The sequence below is a fragment of the Rhinopithecus roxellana genome, chromosome 11 (genome assembly GCF_007565055.1).
Source record: "Rhinopithecus roxellana isolate Shanxi Qingling chromosome 11, ASM756505v1, whole genome shotgun sequence".
NCBI classification, from domain to species: domain Eukaryota; kingdom Metazoa; phylum Chordata; class Mammalia; order Primates; family Cercopithecidae; genus Rhinopithecus; species Rhinopithecus roxellana.
This window is the reverse complement of record NC_044559.1, coordinates 20324156-20342829: the sequence shown is the minus strand read 5'-3', so window position 1 is coordinate 20342829 and position 18674 is coordinate 20324156. Positions and strand designations below refer to the sequence as shown.

Below are 18674 nucleotides of genomic sequence, written 5' to 3'. Positions count from 1 at the left end.
TACTGATCATAAGGGTGGTAGAGTCTGGATTCAAAATTATATTATTCAATTTTTATGGCTGAGAAAAAACTGGGAGAAGAATGAAATGTAGGGGTTTCAGGGAGCGTAGAAGGACAGGAGGAGGACAGCAAATATCCAGTCTCAGAAAATGACCCACAGGCCAGTTTTCAGGACAACTCTCACATGGGCTTTGCCTCCTAAGTCAACCTGTTTAGGCCCATATTTGTGATCTATTATGGTCATGGTATTTCAGAGTTGGAGGATGGTCTGAGTTCTGACCGGGTGTAGGAATCCCTTCTCCCAAACCTCTAACAGTACTTTATCAGGCTCCGTGAGCTCAGGCTTAAGACACATTATTTTCTGATGCTGGACAGCTCCTTTAAAAAAATGTAGTTTCTTACATTAAGCTAAAATTTATTTTCTGAACGTTCAAGAATTCTGGTCCGAATTGGGATGAGGCCTATGGTGCAGGACTTCCGTGAAATTTTATGAGATTACAAATGCGGAACACATAGAACAGTTTCTGGCCTATTGCCAGAATTCAATAATTGAATAAAGGCAGGCAGAAATATAACAGGGATAAATGTCATGTGCTGTACTTAAGTTAAAGTATAGAATATATTAGTTCTGTTCCATCTTCTAGGTTTTTAATTTTATTTTATTTTTTCATTATAAATCCTCCCCTGGAATTCTAGGGTTTTTAAAATCAATTTTTAATAGTTAAAAGAATGCTTTTTCAATCTAGTAAATTGCCCCTAACTCAACTTTATTTAGAAAGTGCACATAGCAAAACTGCCTTAATCTAGGCATGTTTTATTTGCATACCCTAACAAAATGCATAATGTCTTTCCTTTGTGGTATGCAGTGAGTGCTGCCTCACACTTGTGCATACACACACACACACACACACACACACACATCTCTACCATCGTTTGAGCGTCATCAAAAATACAAAAATGTTTTACTTACTGTTTTTCCTGACATGGTAATTTAACTCAGATTTGCCCAGATTCACATAGCTAATTGGCAATAGGAACAAACAAACAAACAAACAAACAAACAAACAAACAAACAAATTTGAACAAAAATCTCTGACTAGTGGGAAGGAAACTTCTGATAAAGGACATCTACAAAAGACCTAAAATTAACATCATCTTAATGATGAGATACTGAATGCTTTCTCCCTGAAGAGCAGTAAAATGGCAGGAATATTTACTCCTAACACTTTTATTCAACACTATGCTGAAAGTCCTAGGCAGTGAAATACAGCAAGAAAAATGAAATACAATTCATATAGATTGCAAAGAAGAAAATAAACCTTGTTATTCCCATTGACATGATTGCCTATGTAGAAAATCCCAAGGTATCCATAAGAAAATCTCCTAGAACTAATATGTGAGTTGAGCAAGGTTGCAGGATATAACCCATTCAGTGTAGAAAGGATATTATTTTCAATCAATGGTGTTGGATCAATTGGGCAGTCATCTGGGGAAAAATTAACTTCAACCTATGATTCACAACTTATGCAATGATTCACAACTTATACAAAATTTAACTCCAAGTAGATCATAGATCTAAATATAAAACATAGAATTATAAAACTTTTAGAAGAAAACATAGGGGAAAATTTTTATGACCTTGGGTTGGACAGAGTTTTTTTTAAAATTACACTAAGAGCAAAATTGATAAAATAAATAATTGATAAATTGAGCTTCCTCAAAATTTACAACTTTTACTATTCAAAAGATACTGTTAAATTACTGGGAGAAAATACATGCAAATCAATGTCCAACAAAGGATGTGTAGCCAGAATGTATAAAGAATGCTTAAAATATAGCAATAAAAAACAGCTCATTAAAAAAGTTCGAACAGATCATTTAGCAAAGAAAATATAAAGATTACAAATAAACGCATGAAACAGTGCTGAACATTATTAGACACTAGGGAAATGCAAATTAAAACCATAATGATCTATCGCTGTATATCTATTGTTATCACCAAAATAAACACAAATGACAGTATCAAGTATAGCACAGAAGTAAAGCAATAGAACTCTCATACATTGCTGGTGGGAATGCATAATGGTACAACTACTCTGAAAAAATATTTTGGTAGTTTCTTATAAAGTTATACAATCTTATAACCCAGCAATCCCACTTCTGCTGTATATTTAGGCTAGAAAAATGAAAAATTTATATTCACATTAAAACCTGTTCATGGATGTCTGTAGAGATTTATTAATAATCACCAAAAACTGGAAACAAATATTTTTGAATGGGTGAAAGTATTAATAGGCTGTGGCACTTCCACAAAATAGGATACTACTCGGTATTACTCATATTTGAAACAACACATGAATTTTCAAGGTGCTGTGTTGAGTAAAACAAGCTGGTCTCAAAAGGTTACATGCTGTATTATTCCATTTATGTGATCTTATGGGAAAGACAAACCATATAGATAGAGAATTTACTGGTGGCTCCCAGAGTGGAGAAAGTATTTGACATGAAAATCATGTCATATTTTTTGCATGAAATATTTTTTAGGATGATGTCATTGTTCTGTAACCTGATTGTGGTGGTGGTTACATAAGTCTATATATCTGTTCAAACTTACAGAACTCTATGCCAAAAACTCACTGTGTATACATTGAAAAATATGTTTGTATTAAAATACTAAAATTAAAATTTCTGGTTAATGAAAGCTAGGAGGCATAGTTCCTGACTTCTAGTTCTATAGCAATTCCTGCTTCTTTTCTCATTCATTCATTTATTCATTCGCTTACTTATACTTTTACCCAATCAACATTTACTTAAAATCTATATATACTGGCCACTGAGGGGACATACAGGTGAATGTGATCTCATCCTTACCATCAAGGAGCTTCTAGGCTTGTATTTGAATGATGGACAAAGCAAATGATGGACAAGTATTAAAATGTTGCTAGCACACTTTGACAAGGACTTTAATAGAGTTGGGAATATATTGTGTTAAATCGTAAATGAGATTGTGACTAATAACCTAAGCAAGTTAGGGGAATCATCTCAGAAATAGAGAATGTTTGATTTGGTACTAGGGATTAGTAGGACATTATCTGAGCATTCTGGATAGAGAGAAGAACCTTGCAAGTTGCCAGAATCATGAGAGGTGGTATGTGCAAGGCTATAAGTTATGATCTGGAAAAGAATGAATGGAGATAGGTTGGTGAAGCTGGGTTGAAGAGGACCTATGAGGGAACAGGTAGGTAGCTTCCTGAGCCACAGTTCATGCTGCACACCGAGGTGTCTACGGCCATCCTTGCCTGTTTATAATAATAAAGCTTCGTGAAGCAATTATATTTCCCCCAGCTGCAGTCTTACATATGGATGGTACCAGTCAATCTCTGGTCACTTCACCTTCCTTTCTACCTGCCTCTTTTGTCTGCTTGTTTCACATTTAAGATACAGGAAGTGATAGATGAAAAGCTAGGACTCATTTCAGCTCATTCAGACCCCAGCCTCCATGTCTGGAGCATAAGGCAGCTTTTGCTCTGTTTCCCTGGTCCCCAATCCAGACTAATGTGGCTCATAACTTAGGAATGATTCTGAGAAATGGAGAAGTCAACTGGCTTGTCTAGTGGCCCCAGACAAGTGGTGGAGGAGCAGACTGTGACTGTGGTGGTGGAGTAGACCAGAGAGTAGCATCAGTGATGAGGCCAGGTCACGTCCTATACCCTGCTTCTCGGGGACTGTACTCTGAGCAGACAGACTTATCCAGTACCCTCAGCTCTGTGTCCACTTCTTTTCTTGCCTAATGATGCTGGACTTGCCAAGCCTGCCTGCACTATCTGCCTAGGCAGGTAAGTGGGCCTGGGAAGGGTGTAGAAATGAATGACTCTCCAAGCCCTGATAGAGGGTTACACTGCCCTGGGCTGACGTGTGGGCACCAGCAGCCGTGAGGTACCACTCTTTCTGCTCGATCTCCATGGGAGCCACGTTTTCAATTTGTGTTTATCTTTTTGAGGAATAAAGAGATATGGTCTTTTAGCTATTCACAGGCAGGCAGACGTGGAGAGTAGAAACCTAAATTCTAATTCCAGTTTTTCCACTGAGAGGCTATGTGATCCAGGGAAACAAGTAAACCTCTCTAGGTTCCTTTTTCCTAATTATAAAATGAAGCTGAATTAATGATTTATTTATTCATTCAGGGAACAGAAGCAAGATCTGCTCATGAAACACCAATTAAATATTGCTCTATATAGTTCCCAGAGTAAGACGGAGATACTGGCATCTGTGCAAATATTAATATAGAAATTTGTGCTTTTCTTATATTTGTTCATTGGTTCACAATTCACTCCACCGTAATGGAACACTCTTCAAGTATAGAAGACAAGTGGTCCTCAAACCAAACCAAGCATTATAATCACCTCATGAATAACACACACACACACACACACACACACACACACACACACACACCCCTACCTGGGTCCCACCACAAATCAATGAATGAAATATCTCCTGGGAAAGGTCCCGGGCATTGGACTTTTATAAAGCTGTCCTGCTGATTTTAGGACATGTAAGATTGAGAACCAATGCACTAGATCTGAGCTGGTTGAACTTTAACATGCATGTGCACCATCTGGAGAGCTTGTTAAAATATATACTCCCCATTTCTGACCAGCTCTCAGCTGCTGCTTCTGGTCTGGGGACTATACTTAATTAACACTGCACTGCACTGAGCTGCAGGGTATATACAGATAAAAAGGACACAATCAGCACCGAGTAGCTCACAGGCTAATGGGAGAGGCAGATATGTACACAGATCATGTTGTAACACATTATGCTAAAGGCCATGGAGACTCTGCTGTAAGTATCATGGACAAAGTGCTGTGGGGACCAAAAGGAAGGGTTGCGCAACTGCTGAGGAGTGGCAGAAGGCTGCATGGAAGAGGCCATAGCTAAGCCTCATCTTGTGGGATGAGTTGGATGAGTTTCTACGATCCAAAGGGATGGTAGAAATGGGGTGTGGGAAAGTTATGCTAGAGCTGTGCTGTCCAATATGGTAGTCATTTAGTCACAGTGGTTATTGAGTCCTTGAAATGTGCTGTCCGAATCGAGGTGCGCTTTAAGTGTAAAATGCATACTGGGTTTCAAAGACTTATTATACTATGAATGAAAAATTGTTCCTTGATAATTTTTATACTGATGACATGATGAAATGATAATATTTTGGGCTAAATAAAACATATACATGAACTTCACTTTTCTATTTACTTTTAAAATACGATTACTGAAAAATGTAAAAGGTCATTTGTGGCTTGTTTTTTATATCTATTGGATGGTGCCGCTCTAGACTGAAGGGGCCCCGGAGAAGCAGCATAGAGCATGGCCTTTTCAATTGTGTGGTGTGGCATTGACAATTCTGACTTTGAACTTGACTCCAACACTCTGGATCTAACCCAACATAAGCTGTTCTCTTTTCTTGTTTATATATCGGAATCTCTCCTCTGGCCTAGTCCTAGTCTCCCTCTGTAGGAGTCAGACTTCCTGAATTAAGCTGAAAGCATTAAATTATTGTTATTGTATTTTTGCCCTGGCAAGGTTTAAGCAGGGCAAAGCCAACCAGTTTGGTTAACAACTGTGTGAATAATCCTATTTCTGCCATGAGATTCAGGATTCCAATGGCTTTTCCTCCCATTCGCTTCTGGAATTCATCTTTCTCTGAATGTCCCCGTACATGCTTTCTCTCTGGCACAGTTACTCAGCCACAGACCGACAGACAGAAGGACTCACACACCCTCCACGTAAGAGGAAATTGAGTGTCAATAGAGTATTAACTTGATGTAAAAGTTGGAAAACTAACTCTGTCATTTAGACCTTGGACACATTTCTTAGCCTTCCTGTGATCCCTCATCTAGTGTTTCACCATTTGAAAATACTAACAAGTGTTAAGAAGTATTTTTATAATTTATTTTTTTCATCAGTTTACTAATGAAGATCTTATTATAGAGTAAAATTGACAACAAGGGAGATTTCAGTTCAATGAACAAAGCAGTAACAACAGAGAGTACCCAAAGATGATGTGGGCTGCTTTGTGAAGTAGTGAGCTCCTCTGCATGGAATTCCCAAGTATGGTGTCCCATGGCACACTGTGATAAGTGAACCTGAACATGGGCAACACATTTGAAGCATCTAGACATTCTAGAAATGTGCAGAATCAAAACCTGTAGAACATATGCCACCATCCTTTGTCTTCCTCTCATCATCAACCCTCATTAAGCAATCGTTGCACTTCTTCTAAGACAAGATAAAGCCTAATACTTCTTAACAGAGACTCCAGGCATACATAAGTAATCAAATGAGCTTGGCACACAAGTGAAACTATTAGCTTTGAAGACTAAACTCTAGGCTCTAGATACACATATTATTGTCTCTTTAAAAATATTGATTAATTCAATAACTTTGGAATTGTGTGAACTCAGAGCTCTAGCAGCTCTTTAAGACTTCAGAGGCCAAAATGAGGACAAAGTGGGAGCTAAGGCAATGGGGCTGCAGACTACTTGCCTTCTGTTCAATCATAGCAGGCACAGTAAAACTCACTTTATGGATGGAGATATAGGATTGTCTTTGATAGAAGGATTCCAGAATCAAAAAGTCAGAACATATAAGAGATTCCCACATTATATTACATTCCAAAAGGCATCAAATCATATAACAACTTGCCCAACGTCACATAGACAGCCAGTGACAGGGAGTGACCCAGTATGTAGATTCTAGTAAAATACCTAGCCCAGTTTTTGTTCTCTGTTTAAAATACATAAAGGTTAGGATCACAGGTACTGGTGTAAAATCACCTAGGTTCAAATTCTAGCTCCATCACTTCCTAGAGCTGTGGAATTTAGGTAAATTACTTAATCATCCTGTGCCTCAATTTCCTCTGCTATAACAGGGAAATGATAATAATTGTAACTCCCTGGGTTGTTGCAAGAATGAAATGAGTTAATGCGTATAGTTCCTAGAACACCAAACAATGCAGAGTGAGAAGTCAAAAATGCTGCTATTGTCATTGTCATTGTCATCATCATCATCTTCATATAATCATCCTATTCGGGGTCAGTTTATTTAGCAGGGACAGTGGAAAGAGCCCTGAATGGGATGGTAGGACTGCTGAGATATTCAGTGTCACCATGGTTTCTAAATATCTGCAACTGCCAGATTGCCTCCTGTGCCATCAAGAAGACAGATAATGACGGGGTTCTCCTATGGGAGATGAGAAGTGTCACCAAAGCTCAAAATCCATGAACTCAGTAGAAGGAATGGAAGCTCCCTTTTATTGTTTGTTGCCTTTGTTTGTTTTTAGAACCTATTATGCTTCAAGCTCTGTATTAGGTATTTGCAGCAATATTACTTCCTTCCTTGTCCTTTTTTTTTTTTTTTGAGACGGAGTCTCGCTCTGTCGTCCGGGCTGGAGTGCAGCGGCCGGATCTCAGCCCACTGCAAGCTCCGCCTCCTGAGTGTAAGCCATTCTCCTGCCTCAGCCTCCCGAGTAGCTGGGACTACAGACGCCTGCCACCTCGCCTGGCTAGTTTTTTTGTATATTTTAGTAGAGACAGGGTTTCACCGTGTTAGCCAGGATGGTCTCGATCTCCTGATCTCGTGATCCACCCGTCTCAGCCTCCCGAAGTGCTGGGATTACAGGCTTGAGCCACCGCGCCCAGCATTCCTTCCTTGTCTTTACAGATAGGTTAGTTGCACTCCCCAGTCAAGAAAAAGGATGCTGATAGAAGCTAAATAACTTTTTAGAGTTACCTTGAATCTGCTTGTTTTCACTTATTTTCATTTGAGAGTTAATGTGACATAAAATAAACAGCTCGTGGGTATTTCTCTAAGAGAAGGCCTGAAGAGCTGAATTTGCTTTTTATTCACAATTTTAATTCACTTTTTCAATTTCTGACAATAGGTATATTATTACCCAAAGGCATGGAAGTTGAGTAAATCACAGAAAGTTTTTTCTCTGAGATGACAGGAAGCTTGATGTCTAGGAAGTTTGAATGCTTAGTAATTCTCAAAGGCAAAATATAATCACAAGTCACCATGTAATTAAACATAACAAAATGTATAAGCTTTTAGTGACACTCAGTTCAGTTTAACCAGCATTTACTGAAGCTTTATAAAGTCAGCCCAGGAAGAGAAAAGTGGCTGCGATTTTATTTCTGCTGGTAAAGAGGTGATCCTTTTGGAAAGGTATGGCAGAGCCGAACTGGACTTTACAGTTACATTTGTTGATGTAGATGAGGGGCTTGTCTTGATGAATAGAGAAAGGCTGAGGCTGAGTCCCTGAGTCCTGAGAAACTTCGAGCAGAAATACAGCTTCTTAGGAAGAAAAGAAGGCTAAGGGTGTCAGATTGTTTCCATCTCTCCTCCCACATTCACCAGTTCTCTAAGCATCCTAAGGTATATTCATTTGTAAATGGCCTGTCTCCATCACTGGCATAGGAATCTTCTGAGGGCAAGAATCTGTCTTATGTTCTCTGCTTCCTGGAACTTCAGGATGTGTCTGACACCTGCAGCTTCTCTATACACCTTGAGCCAATACAAAAGGAATGAATCAGTCAGTATGGGGCAGCCCTTCTCACCAATGAGATCCTTGGTCCCAGGTCTGTAGGGTGAGAAGACATGGATGCTGGCTCCATTTAAGTGATGTTACAACACTCCTAAAGGTCCTGCTAGCTGTAGAGCTAGTTTGAAATAGGAGTGCATATTTCCAAATAGCAGAATAATCTTCTATTCCTGGTGCAGGGAACAAAGCCTTTGACTTTTCATTTTTGTAAGTAGAGCAGTGACCACACTAGCTCTTAGAAATATATTAGGAAGACATTTTACATTTAGAAATACATTAAGCATGAAGATTAACCATTTAGGAAATCAGTCTCTGGTTTTTACATAGGGATATCCAAATGAGATCTTTCTACTGTCTGTTCTTTCTAGTTTTTCTTTTGAGGATGTTTCAAAGGAGAGGATAGAAAATAGAAGTTCAAGAATAAGAATTAATCAAAGTCAATTCATTAACATGCAATTATGTCACATATTTCATGAGCTTTGCTTACATAAAAGTCCTTGTGCATTTTTAACTCCCTCATTCAAGAATTTCCTTTCACATAGCACAATTTCACATCCAGGTTAAACTCAAGGGTTGCCTCCTCTTTGAAGTTCTCCTTGATTTGTCCAGCCCATATACTTTTTTTCTTGTCCAAACATCCATTGCACTTAAGGTAAACAATGATTTAAATTCAGAATATAACTTCACTGTAGAACCTGTGATATCATGGTCTTTCAATTCTCCACAACAAAATAGGACACTTACTATAAATTGAATCTACAAAAGATGCTGAGAGTTGGATTCCTTTCCCTTTCTCTTCATAATAAAAAATAACTGACATTTATTGATCTTTTAAAATGTATCCACAATGTGCTAAGCATTTTTCATACAACATCTTATTTAATCCTGATGACAGTCCTCAGAGGCACATACTAAATTGTCTGTGCCTCGCAGCTGAAAAGCCATGCTGCTACTTGGCCAAGGCCAGTCTGCACATAGTAAGTCCCGGATTTGATCTCAGCACTTTCTAGCTTCAGAGTCCTTGCTCTCAGAACCACTGGAGTATGCTCAAGAGATCTGGACCACTTTCATTTTATCTGGTGTCGGGTGTTATTAAAAAACAAATAAGAAGACCACACTTATTGGAAGCCTATTTGGGGATTTTCAGTTATGTCATAAATACCTTTGTGAATTTCATCATAGAATATAACTGTGTTCAGCCTCATTTGGAGGTAATGTCTAGAAGTTCTAATTTGAGATATTTTACATATGTGAGGTTTGAACCAAATGATATTCCCTGCTCACCCTTGACAGCCACAGTTCCTCCATGGCCCTCAGTCGCTTCCGTCTGACCACTAGGCCTGCCTGACAATTTGGTTTCCCTATGCCCCTACTTTGGTTCTCGCCTGGCAGAGGGCACTGTGGCACTTACCCAATCTCTATGTTTTGAAAAACAAAAGCATTGAGACTTCCAATATTTGAGTCCAGCTAAGACTGCAAGGCCACCAAATTTTAAGTGATTTTCAAAAACTCATTTCAGTGCTGTCTTCCTGTTAAATTGGACCTTTCATGCCATGCTGAGCAGTGGCAAGTAGAGAGCGAGCCAAGAAGTAGGATGAGCTTGGCACAGCATTATACTTGCTATGGGCCAAGGTTTAGGTAGGTTTTGATTTTGTTTGTGGTGGCCTCGAATACACTTGCTTCTTTTTTCAAAGTGTCCAAATGAGAGAGTGGATAGTAAATAGCCAGAGGGAAATGAGCCAGTGTGTGGGGATAAGCAGGTGTCCCCCTGTGTGTACCTTTGATTACCAGTGCAAGGGGCTTTCTGAGACACTGGCTGATAACAAGGAAGCAGGTTGCCATGTCAACACCTGTGGTTTCTTTACATGTTTTTACTGCAGCTTTTCATTGTTTTGGTGCTTTATTCTAGGAGCAAATTGCTAAGACTGGATGGTTCCAAGAATATTCCTGGTGGGCTAGCAATGTGCTCCAAAGCACAGCCTGGGCTCCCTGCCTTCCCCTCTCCTCTCAGCCAGAAGTGGAAATCCAGGCCACTCTTGGCTCTCTCTGTGAACCAAGACAAAAAGGAAGGGACGTACAGGCTGTCTTTAAAGAATGTTGGACAAGCTGGTCTTGCTACAGGGTCAGGGAATGAGGGTAAGAAAGCCTGTCTCTTTCCTTGCAAGGAAGGTCATGACCAAATTGCAGAGCAGAAAGGAATATAAATCATTGAACGTACACACACATGTTCGTTGCAGTGCTATTCACAATAGCAAAGATGTGCAATCGACCTAAATGCCCATCCACCGTGGAGTGGATAAAGAAACTGTAGTACATATACACCATGGAATATCATGCAACCATATAAAGGAATGAGATCATGTCCTTTGCAGCAACAGATGGAGCTGGAGGCAATTATCCTAAGCAAACTAACACTGGAGCAGAAAAACAAATACCACATGTTCTCATTTATAAGTGGGAGCTAAACACTAAGTACATACGGACACAAAAAAGAGAGCAACAGACACCAGAGCCTACTTTTGAGGGAAGAGGTTGGGAAGAGGATGAAAATAGAAAAACTATTGGGTGCTGTGCTTATTACCTGGGTGATGAAATAATCTGTACACTAAATCCCACAACATTGCAATTTGCCTATGCACATGTACATCATGGATCTAAAATAAAAGTTGGAAAGAAAAAAAAAAAAAGCAACAGTGGCTCCTGGGTTTCATTTGGAGTGTAGGTTTGTTTTGTTTGGCCTCAAGGTGTTCGGCCTGTACCATCTTTTATATTTACATTAGCTCTCAACTAACTTTCTTTCTCTCTCTCTCTCTCTCTCTCTCTCTCTCTCTCTCTTTCTCTCTCTTTCTTTCTTTCTTTCTTTCTTTCTTTCGTGAGACGGAGTTTTGCTTTGTCACCAGGCTGGAGTACAGTAGTGCAATCTTGGCTCTGACTCCCTGGTTCAAGCAATTCTCCTGCCTCAGCCTCCCGAGTAGCTGGGATTATAGGCGCCTGCCACCACACCCAGCTAATTTTTTGCATTTATAGTAGAGATGCGATTTCACCATGTTGGCCAGGATTGTCTGATCTCCTGATCTCTTGATCCACCCACCTCGGCCTCCCAATAGCTGTCAATTATAAAAGTTAGGAAATTTAGCATTTAAAAAATAGAGGCATTTAGCTTTTCTTAGTAACTCAGAATGTCTTATTTTTGCATATGAATTCTGTGTGGAGGAGCAGTTCCCCCTTAAAAGAGGCGAATGTTTGCCCTTTGAGTGTGGTCTGCGCCGCTCCTCAGAGATCCCTGACACTGAGATCTTGTGCCAGCCACCACTTATCATCTACCCCCACTAATTTTACTCTCATACATAATTCGCATGCCCCCTTAAGCGTTTGAGTTTATTAGGATAGTTGTAAAGGCCTGCCCTGTCATACAAAGTTATTCAGGCCGTATCCCAAGGCACTCAGCATTAGTGGTGGTTTTGATGCTGGGAGGTATTAGCCCCAGCTTAGATTTTAGAGATGCCTTTGGCTGCTTGTTTCAAGTCCATCCAGTCTCCAACTCATCATCCACATGGACCCTAGATGTGAAATGAGTGCAGAAGTAACACAGATGACAAGAAAATGTCCCAGGCAAATGGTGCAGGTAATGGAGGGAAGAGAAGAGACTTGAAACACTTCAGAGGCAGAATTGTCAAGGATTAGGAACCAACTGGATTGTATGGGATGCAGAAGAAAGAAAAGTTTAGAGGCTGGAGCTACTGTGCAGATAATTGCCACTGGGGCAAATGGAATCAATGCTAGACCTAGTCAGATTATAGTTATCGAAGCAAACAGACATTGCTCAAATTTGAACATTCAAGAAGTAGTTATGTATAGCATGTAATGAATTCATTTCCCATTAAAATATTTCTTTCTTAAAGTAGCATCATGTTTCTAAATTAATATGTGTAATAACTAGCTACATATATGAGTAAACCCCTTCCTAGACAGAAGGTTCTTCTAGAATGGAAAATCTCTAATTCATTGCCTTATTCCTAGTACCCAAACAATACCCAATATGTAGTGTGTGCATAAGAAATACTTGTTGAATCCATCCATCAATTACTTAAACAGAAATAATTTAAAGTACCCATAGTTTAATCTCAATTGTTATATATTTTTGCTTCTGTAAGCCTTTTGCTTTTATTTATCTGCTGCCTACCACTCCCTTCTCTGTAGCCTCTGACACCTCTGCACACATACGCACACATACAAGGAAACAATTGCATTAGACAGGCATATGCAATAATGCATGTGGTTTTAGATAATAAGATTTCTCTACTTTTGATCTTAAAGTGACTTCTACTTTCCATTTTTATCATTTATTTTTAAATTTCATTAAATGAATAATAACCTTTTTTAAAGTAAATTTTTATGGTGGATTCTTCACAGAGACTGACCTGTAGTTTTTCCTTAATTAAAGAGCAAAAACTAAATGGATTGCCTTTCCTTGGATAACCTTCTAGTCATAATCAGAATGCCTTTTGGAGCCAAAGATTTCCCATTCAGCTACAGCTGGTACCATGCATTTTTTTGGGTTCCTTGAGGCGAGGGAGGAGGGTTCAGCTGTTGAGATCTCTAGAAGATTTTTACAAGTAATTATGTAAGTTTTGTAAATGTTATATAAGAAGTGAATGCATTCTTGTTGTAAAAATAATAAAAATGTATGTAATGTAAAAAGCAAAGGTCCCACTTGAATTTTGTCTACTTCCTTGAGTCCGTTTCTTTGCCTAAAAGTAATCATAGCTAATTTTTGTATGTATCCTTTAAACATTGTTCTATGCAGTATGGCACAAGCCTAATTGGATCATACTATATATGATGCTAACTAATTTTTAAAAGATTGCAGAACAGTGCGTTTTGGAGAAATTACCATGTTAAAGCATATGTATCCACCGAATTCTTCTAATTGCAGCATAGTACTCTGTCATATGCATGTATCTCAGTTTATTTAAGTGATCATTAATTCATGGGCATTGAGCCTATTTCTAATTTTTCACTACTATGAACAATGCCACTGTGAATATCATTGCCTTGACTCTTTCTGAAAATATGAGTCTTTCTCTAGAAAGCATCTAGAGAATTAGAATTCTCTAATTAGAAAATTAGAACAGATTCTCCTTGAATTAGAATTACTGATGTAAGACACGTACCTTTAAAATTCTGATACGTATTTCAAATTTGTTCTTCCAAAAACCTATACCAAATTACTCTTTCAGCAGTATGAAATGAGATGAACTATTTTTCCACTTCTCTGTCCAAACTAGATATTATAATTTTGGGGGAATTATTATAAATTCCGTGGACAAAAATATGAAATCTCACTGTTATTTTAAATCACCTTGTTGATTCCCCCATGAAGTAGAGCTTTGTGTGCCACCTGGGGCTCCCTCATGGTTTTCACTTGTATCTAAGCATCATTCTGCCCTCCTATTTCAGATGCTCACTACCTCACCTGCAGGATCCAGGAGTGCGCCGAGACAACTAGAAGTGGGCCCTTTGCCCGCTCCATTGACATCAGTTCCCTGGTTGTCCAGGATGAATATATCTTCATTCAGGTAAGTACAGAAAGTGCAGTTGGTGGTGGGAGGATGCATCATTGAAGTTGGCTGCCTGCTAGGAAAAGGAGGGTGGCTTTCCCAAGGTTGTGAAGATGTGGAGTGGAGACACTGTCCCTCCTTTGCTTCAGGGACCCAGTCCTCTGGGGAGAGCCCGGACTTCTACTGGTTTTAGTGATGCACTGAATCCTTCCATTGGATTGCCATTTTATAGCACAGGAGCTGTCTGAATTGACTAGGTCTTGGACTGGGTTTGAAGTAACTTAAAGCCAAATTTCTAATGGGGGTTGACTTTAAGTAATTTATCAAAGCCACATTCTATTTCCACCCAAAGTGACTTGTTTAACTTGGCAATGAAAATCCCCTATAAATTAAGCATCTTCAGGATTCTTTTTCTGGAAATATCTGGTATTCACTAAACTTTCCCCTTCTTTCCAGTGCTGACTACCTCCTCAATGTCCATGTCCCAAAGCATTTACTCCCAGAACTCAGTCTTGGGAAAAATTAGATGGGACTCACATATTTAGGCAGACCAGGGAGGCCTTCTTTTACATTTTGGGTCTTGTTATCTCTACTTTGTACTATGAGGAGGTACAAAACAGGGCAAAGATAAGAGGAACAAAAGGTAGTGCTCCACCAGATGACTGACAGAGGGTGTGTGTGATAAATCAAACATGGCATTTGCCCGCAACCTTGATTTCCCGCACTCTGCCTTCCCATCCTTCTATTCTCAGTTGTTTTGAAAACTATTCCCACGGGAAAGTTGAACTTTGAAAACTCCCTGAGTTTGCTCAGACCTAAGCACCCGAATGACCTTCTGTACCTGACCCCTGGTATTTCAGTCCAGATCAATCCCGTCTCTTCTAGGAGGCTTTCTATGAATTTCCAAGCTCAGTGTGATCGCCATCCTCTGAAACCTTGTAGCTCTATGGTCTATACCATTCTTCTAGCACACAGGCTATCGGAAGCCATTACTTATTAAATCTCAATGGATTTGTCTTCTCTCCAAATTGCATTTTACACTCTCTGAGAATGGGGACAATATTTTATACACACAGTTGACCCCTCTCCCTTAGCCCTAACAAGATGTCTTTGCATATCAGGGGTGTTCAGTCAATATTTGTTGTATTGAACTGATTGTAGGCATCGCAGTTACTTCTCTCTATAACTTAGTTACATAGATTTTTGAGGTCTAGTAAAATACAGGAAAAATAGCTAGCCACTCAAAAACCATCTCGAATGAGGGAGAGAAAGAGGAAGATTCCGTGGCTTCAAAAATCCCTGTTTTTTTAGCTTGACTGAAAGCGTGAAAGCCTGAAAGCCAGAATCTCAGGATTGTATTTCTAAGTCTTGGCAGGCCAACGGCACTTTCATTCTCTTATTCATAAGTGTTTGTTTATTGAACACATACACTGCAAAATACACAGCACCAGTCACTACTCTAGGGTTCCTCAAATTTCTGCCCTTGACCTGCTTCTCTACCCAGTACTCACTGCCTGAGCAATCCCCTGGTTTTAAGGACTATCTCCAAGGTTTGATCACTTTCAAGTCAGTGAGCTGTGACATCTACCATGTACTGCAGCCTTCCGTATCAAATAACCAACTCAACGTCCCAACATAGACGTTCCACAAAACAGAACCAACAGGTCACACTTGACCTTGACCCTTACGCAGTTTGTGGCACAACCCCTACCAGGTCAGTCAAAGTCAGTCTGTGTTGCCAAATGAAATGAACCCACAGCCTCTGTTAATATCACTCTTTGTGATTTCTCTAGTGTTTCCTTTTATTCCATTCTCATTGTTATGGTCCCCATTTAAGGCCTTTATCTCTTTCTATGTAGATTTTTTTTTTTTTTTTTTTTTTTTTTTTTTTTTTACAATGGAAGCACAAGAGTGAGTTATGAATTTACCAATCAGATTTCTCTTCCCTTAATGCTAAATATGCCAGAATTGTTTCATGGAAACATGACTTAGAATTTTAAATGCTCAGACTTTTTTCATTTTTCCTTGTGTTCCATAAAGTTTGCTGTAACTCTGCAGACAGATATACAGATTTTTAAACAAATTATTCTGAAACATTCCTTTTTTATTATACTGGAAGCAGACAGAAGTTTTGTCTTTTTTTTTTTTTTTTTTTTTTTTACATGGAGTCTCGCTCTGTCGCCCAGGCTGGAGTGCAGTGGCCGGATCTCAGCTCACTGCAAGCTCCGCCTCCCAGGTTTATGCCATTCTCCTGCCTCAGTCTCCCGAGTAGCTGGGACTACAGGAGCCCGCCACCTCGCCCGGCTAGTTTTTTGTATTTTTTGGTAGAGACGGGGTTTCACCAGGTTAGCTAGGATGATCTCGATCGCCTGACCTCGTGATCCACCCGCCTCGGCCTCCCAAAGTGCTGGGATTACAGGCTTGAGCCACTGCGCCCGGCGTTTTGTCTTTAATTAGTGGCAATTTTTATTTTCCTTGAAAAGATATGCAGTTTCATTATTCAATAAAGTTTTATTCATTGCCAGATATATATGAGGTCCCCTGTTCTAGGTGCTAGGTGCTGGGGTTAGGATAGTGAACACAACAAAGTTTCTGCCTTAGTGGTATTTAATTCTAGTGGAAGATAGGAAAAAATATGTGTATGATGTAAACATCCATATATTCATAGATATGAAAAGTTATGAAGAGTAATGGTTAAAAACATATAATTGAGAGCCTAACACCTGGCATTTGTTGAAACTGTGGCATTCCACACTTAGCTGTGTGACCTTGAACTGTGCCTCCTTTGACTTATCTATAAAAAGAAGATAATCATAGTACTTACTTCATGAGTTGCTGGGTGGATTATATTTATTAACGCTATCTGTAAAGCAGCAAAACGATGCTCTAGAAACAGTGTTATACAAATATTTGCTTTCTATCTTTCTATTTATCTTTTACTATTATATATCTACAAAATGTATCAGATAACGATAAGTGCTATGAATAAAAACAAATCAGGGACTGTGAATGTTGAAGCCATAAAGGTATTGCTGTTTTATTTTGGAAGACTTAGGAAGGCCTCATTGACTGGTGAACTAGGAACAGGGTGGCAGAAGATAGTGCAGTCAGAGAGGAGCATGGAGCCAGGTTGTCAGGCCTTGGCTCCCTCGAGCCCGCATGAAGATGAGGAGTGGGTAGTTGGAGATTTGAGGCTGAGTTCGGGAGTGGGGGTGGGTCATGGGGCAGTTGCAACTGAGTGTATCCATTGTAAAGTCTACAGTATATTGATGGCATTTTTAGACCACAGAATTGCCAGTCTCAGCTGAGTTGATCTATTGTAAAGTTGCCGGCATATTGATGGCATTTCTTAGACCACTAAGAAATAAGTATTGATGGAAAAGAGAAACAATCCAAAGACTGAACCTCAGGCTACTCCAATATTCAGAGTTCAATGAGATGAGCAGGAACCTGCAGTGAGGCCTAGACAGACAATTTAGAGATAAGGCCAGAAAGGTGGAGGGTGCTAGATCCCACTGGCCTTGAAGGCTTTATTTTTACTGTCAATGACATGGGAACCAATGGATTAACAATGCCCCAAATAATGTGAAAGGCCAATAAACTTGAGAAAAACATTGAATTTCATTAATCATCAACTAAACACAGATTACATGGTATCATTTGCCGCTATCAATTAGCTAAGATTGAAATATGGTGAAAGAATGCCAGTGAGTTGCAGGTAAACAACTACACATAGTGCAGGTACAAATATAGATCAGTGGATCATCAGCATTTAATCCACCTTTTTCTTCTCACAGGTAAGTTTGGCCATATGCATTGACAGATATGACATATGTGTCTTAGTTCTGACAGTATATGCTTTGTGTTGAATTATGGATTACTTTAAAACTCCCATTATATGGTCTGTTTGCTTTCCTATATGTCTGTTTGATAATTTTGAGTATTTGTATTTTTGTTCTAAGTGCTTAGCTTTATGAATAGAAATGTATATAGCATACTGAATCTTCTATTTCTGGACAATATCTGTTGATTTCCTGTTGGCAGCAATTATAAAATCAGTGTATTTCCTTGAATTTCTAATTTTCTCCCTCTCTTTAATTCTTCCGCTACTTAATTTTGAATAGTTATTTCCTAGTATTTGTCTTACTGCCTTAAAATATAATTCTGTTAGACTTAGTTTATGAAGCACTACAGAAGAAAGGTGAAAAAAATAGTGTGTGTTTATGACCTCTTGTCCTATTCCTCTTTATGTCATCATTTTAGAGCATGAACGTTCTGCTCTGCACTGTAATTCCTGCATTTATTTTGATTTTAGTCTTATAGGTAAATGTGTTCAATTGTCCCCAGAAGTCTTTTTCCTATAGTTTTTTCCATTTATCTCTTGGTTATCTGAAATTTGTCTTCCAAGAAAGGCTAATTCTTGAATGCTGAAAATATGTTTGTCTGTATCTTTTTGTGTTTTAATATCATTTCTTAGGGTATAACATGTATGTGTCATCCTCTTTCCATTATAAT

The 18674-nt window shown here is 39.0% G+C and overlaps 1 protein-coding gene across 1 annotated transcript in view; it reads left to right on the top strand.

Annotated features, from left to right (window-relative positions):
- The window catches only part of SORCS3 (sortilin related VPS10 domain containing receptor 3), a 621477-nt gene that overhangs the window by 439030 nt on the left and 163773 nt on the right, over positions 1 to 18674 (top strand). The window contains exon 7 of the mRNA XM_030940951.1: positions 14059 to 14177. Within this exon, the coding sequence (XP_030796811.1) occupies positions 14059 to 14177 (119 nt within the window). The remainder of the gene's footprint in view (positions 1 to 14058; positions 14178 to 18674) is intronic.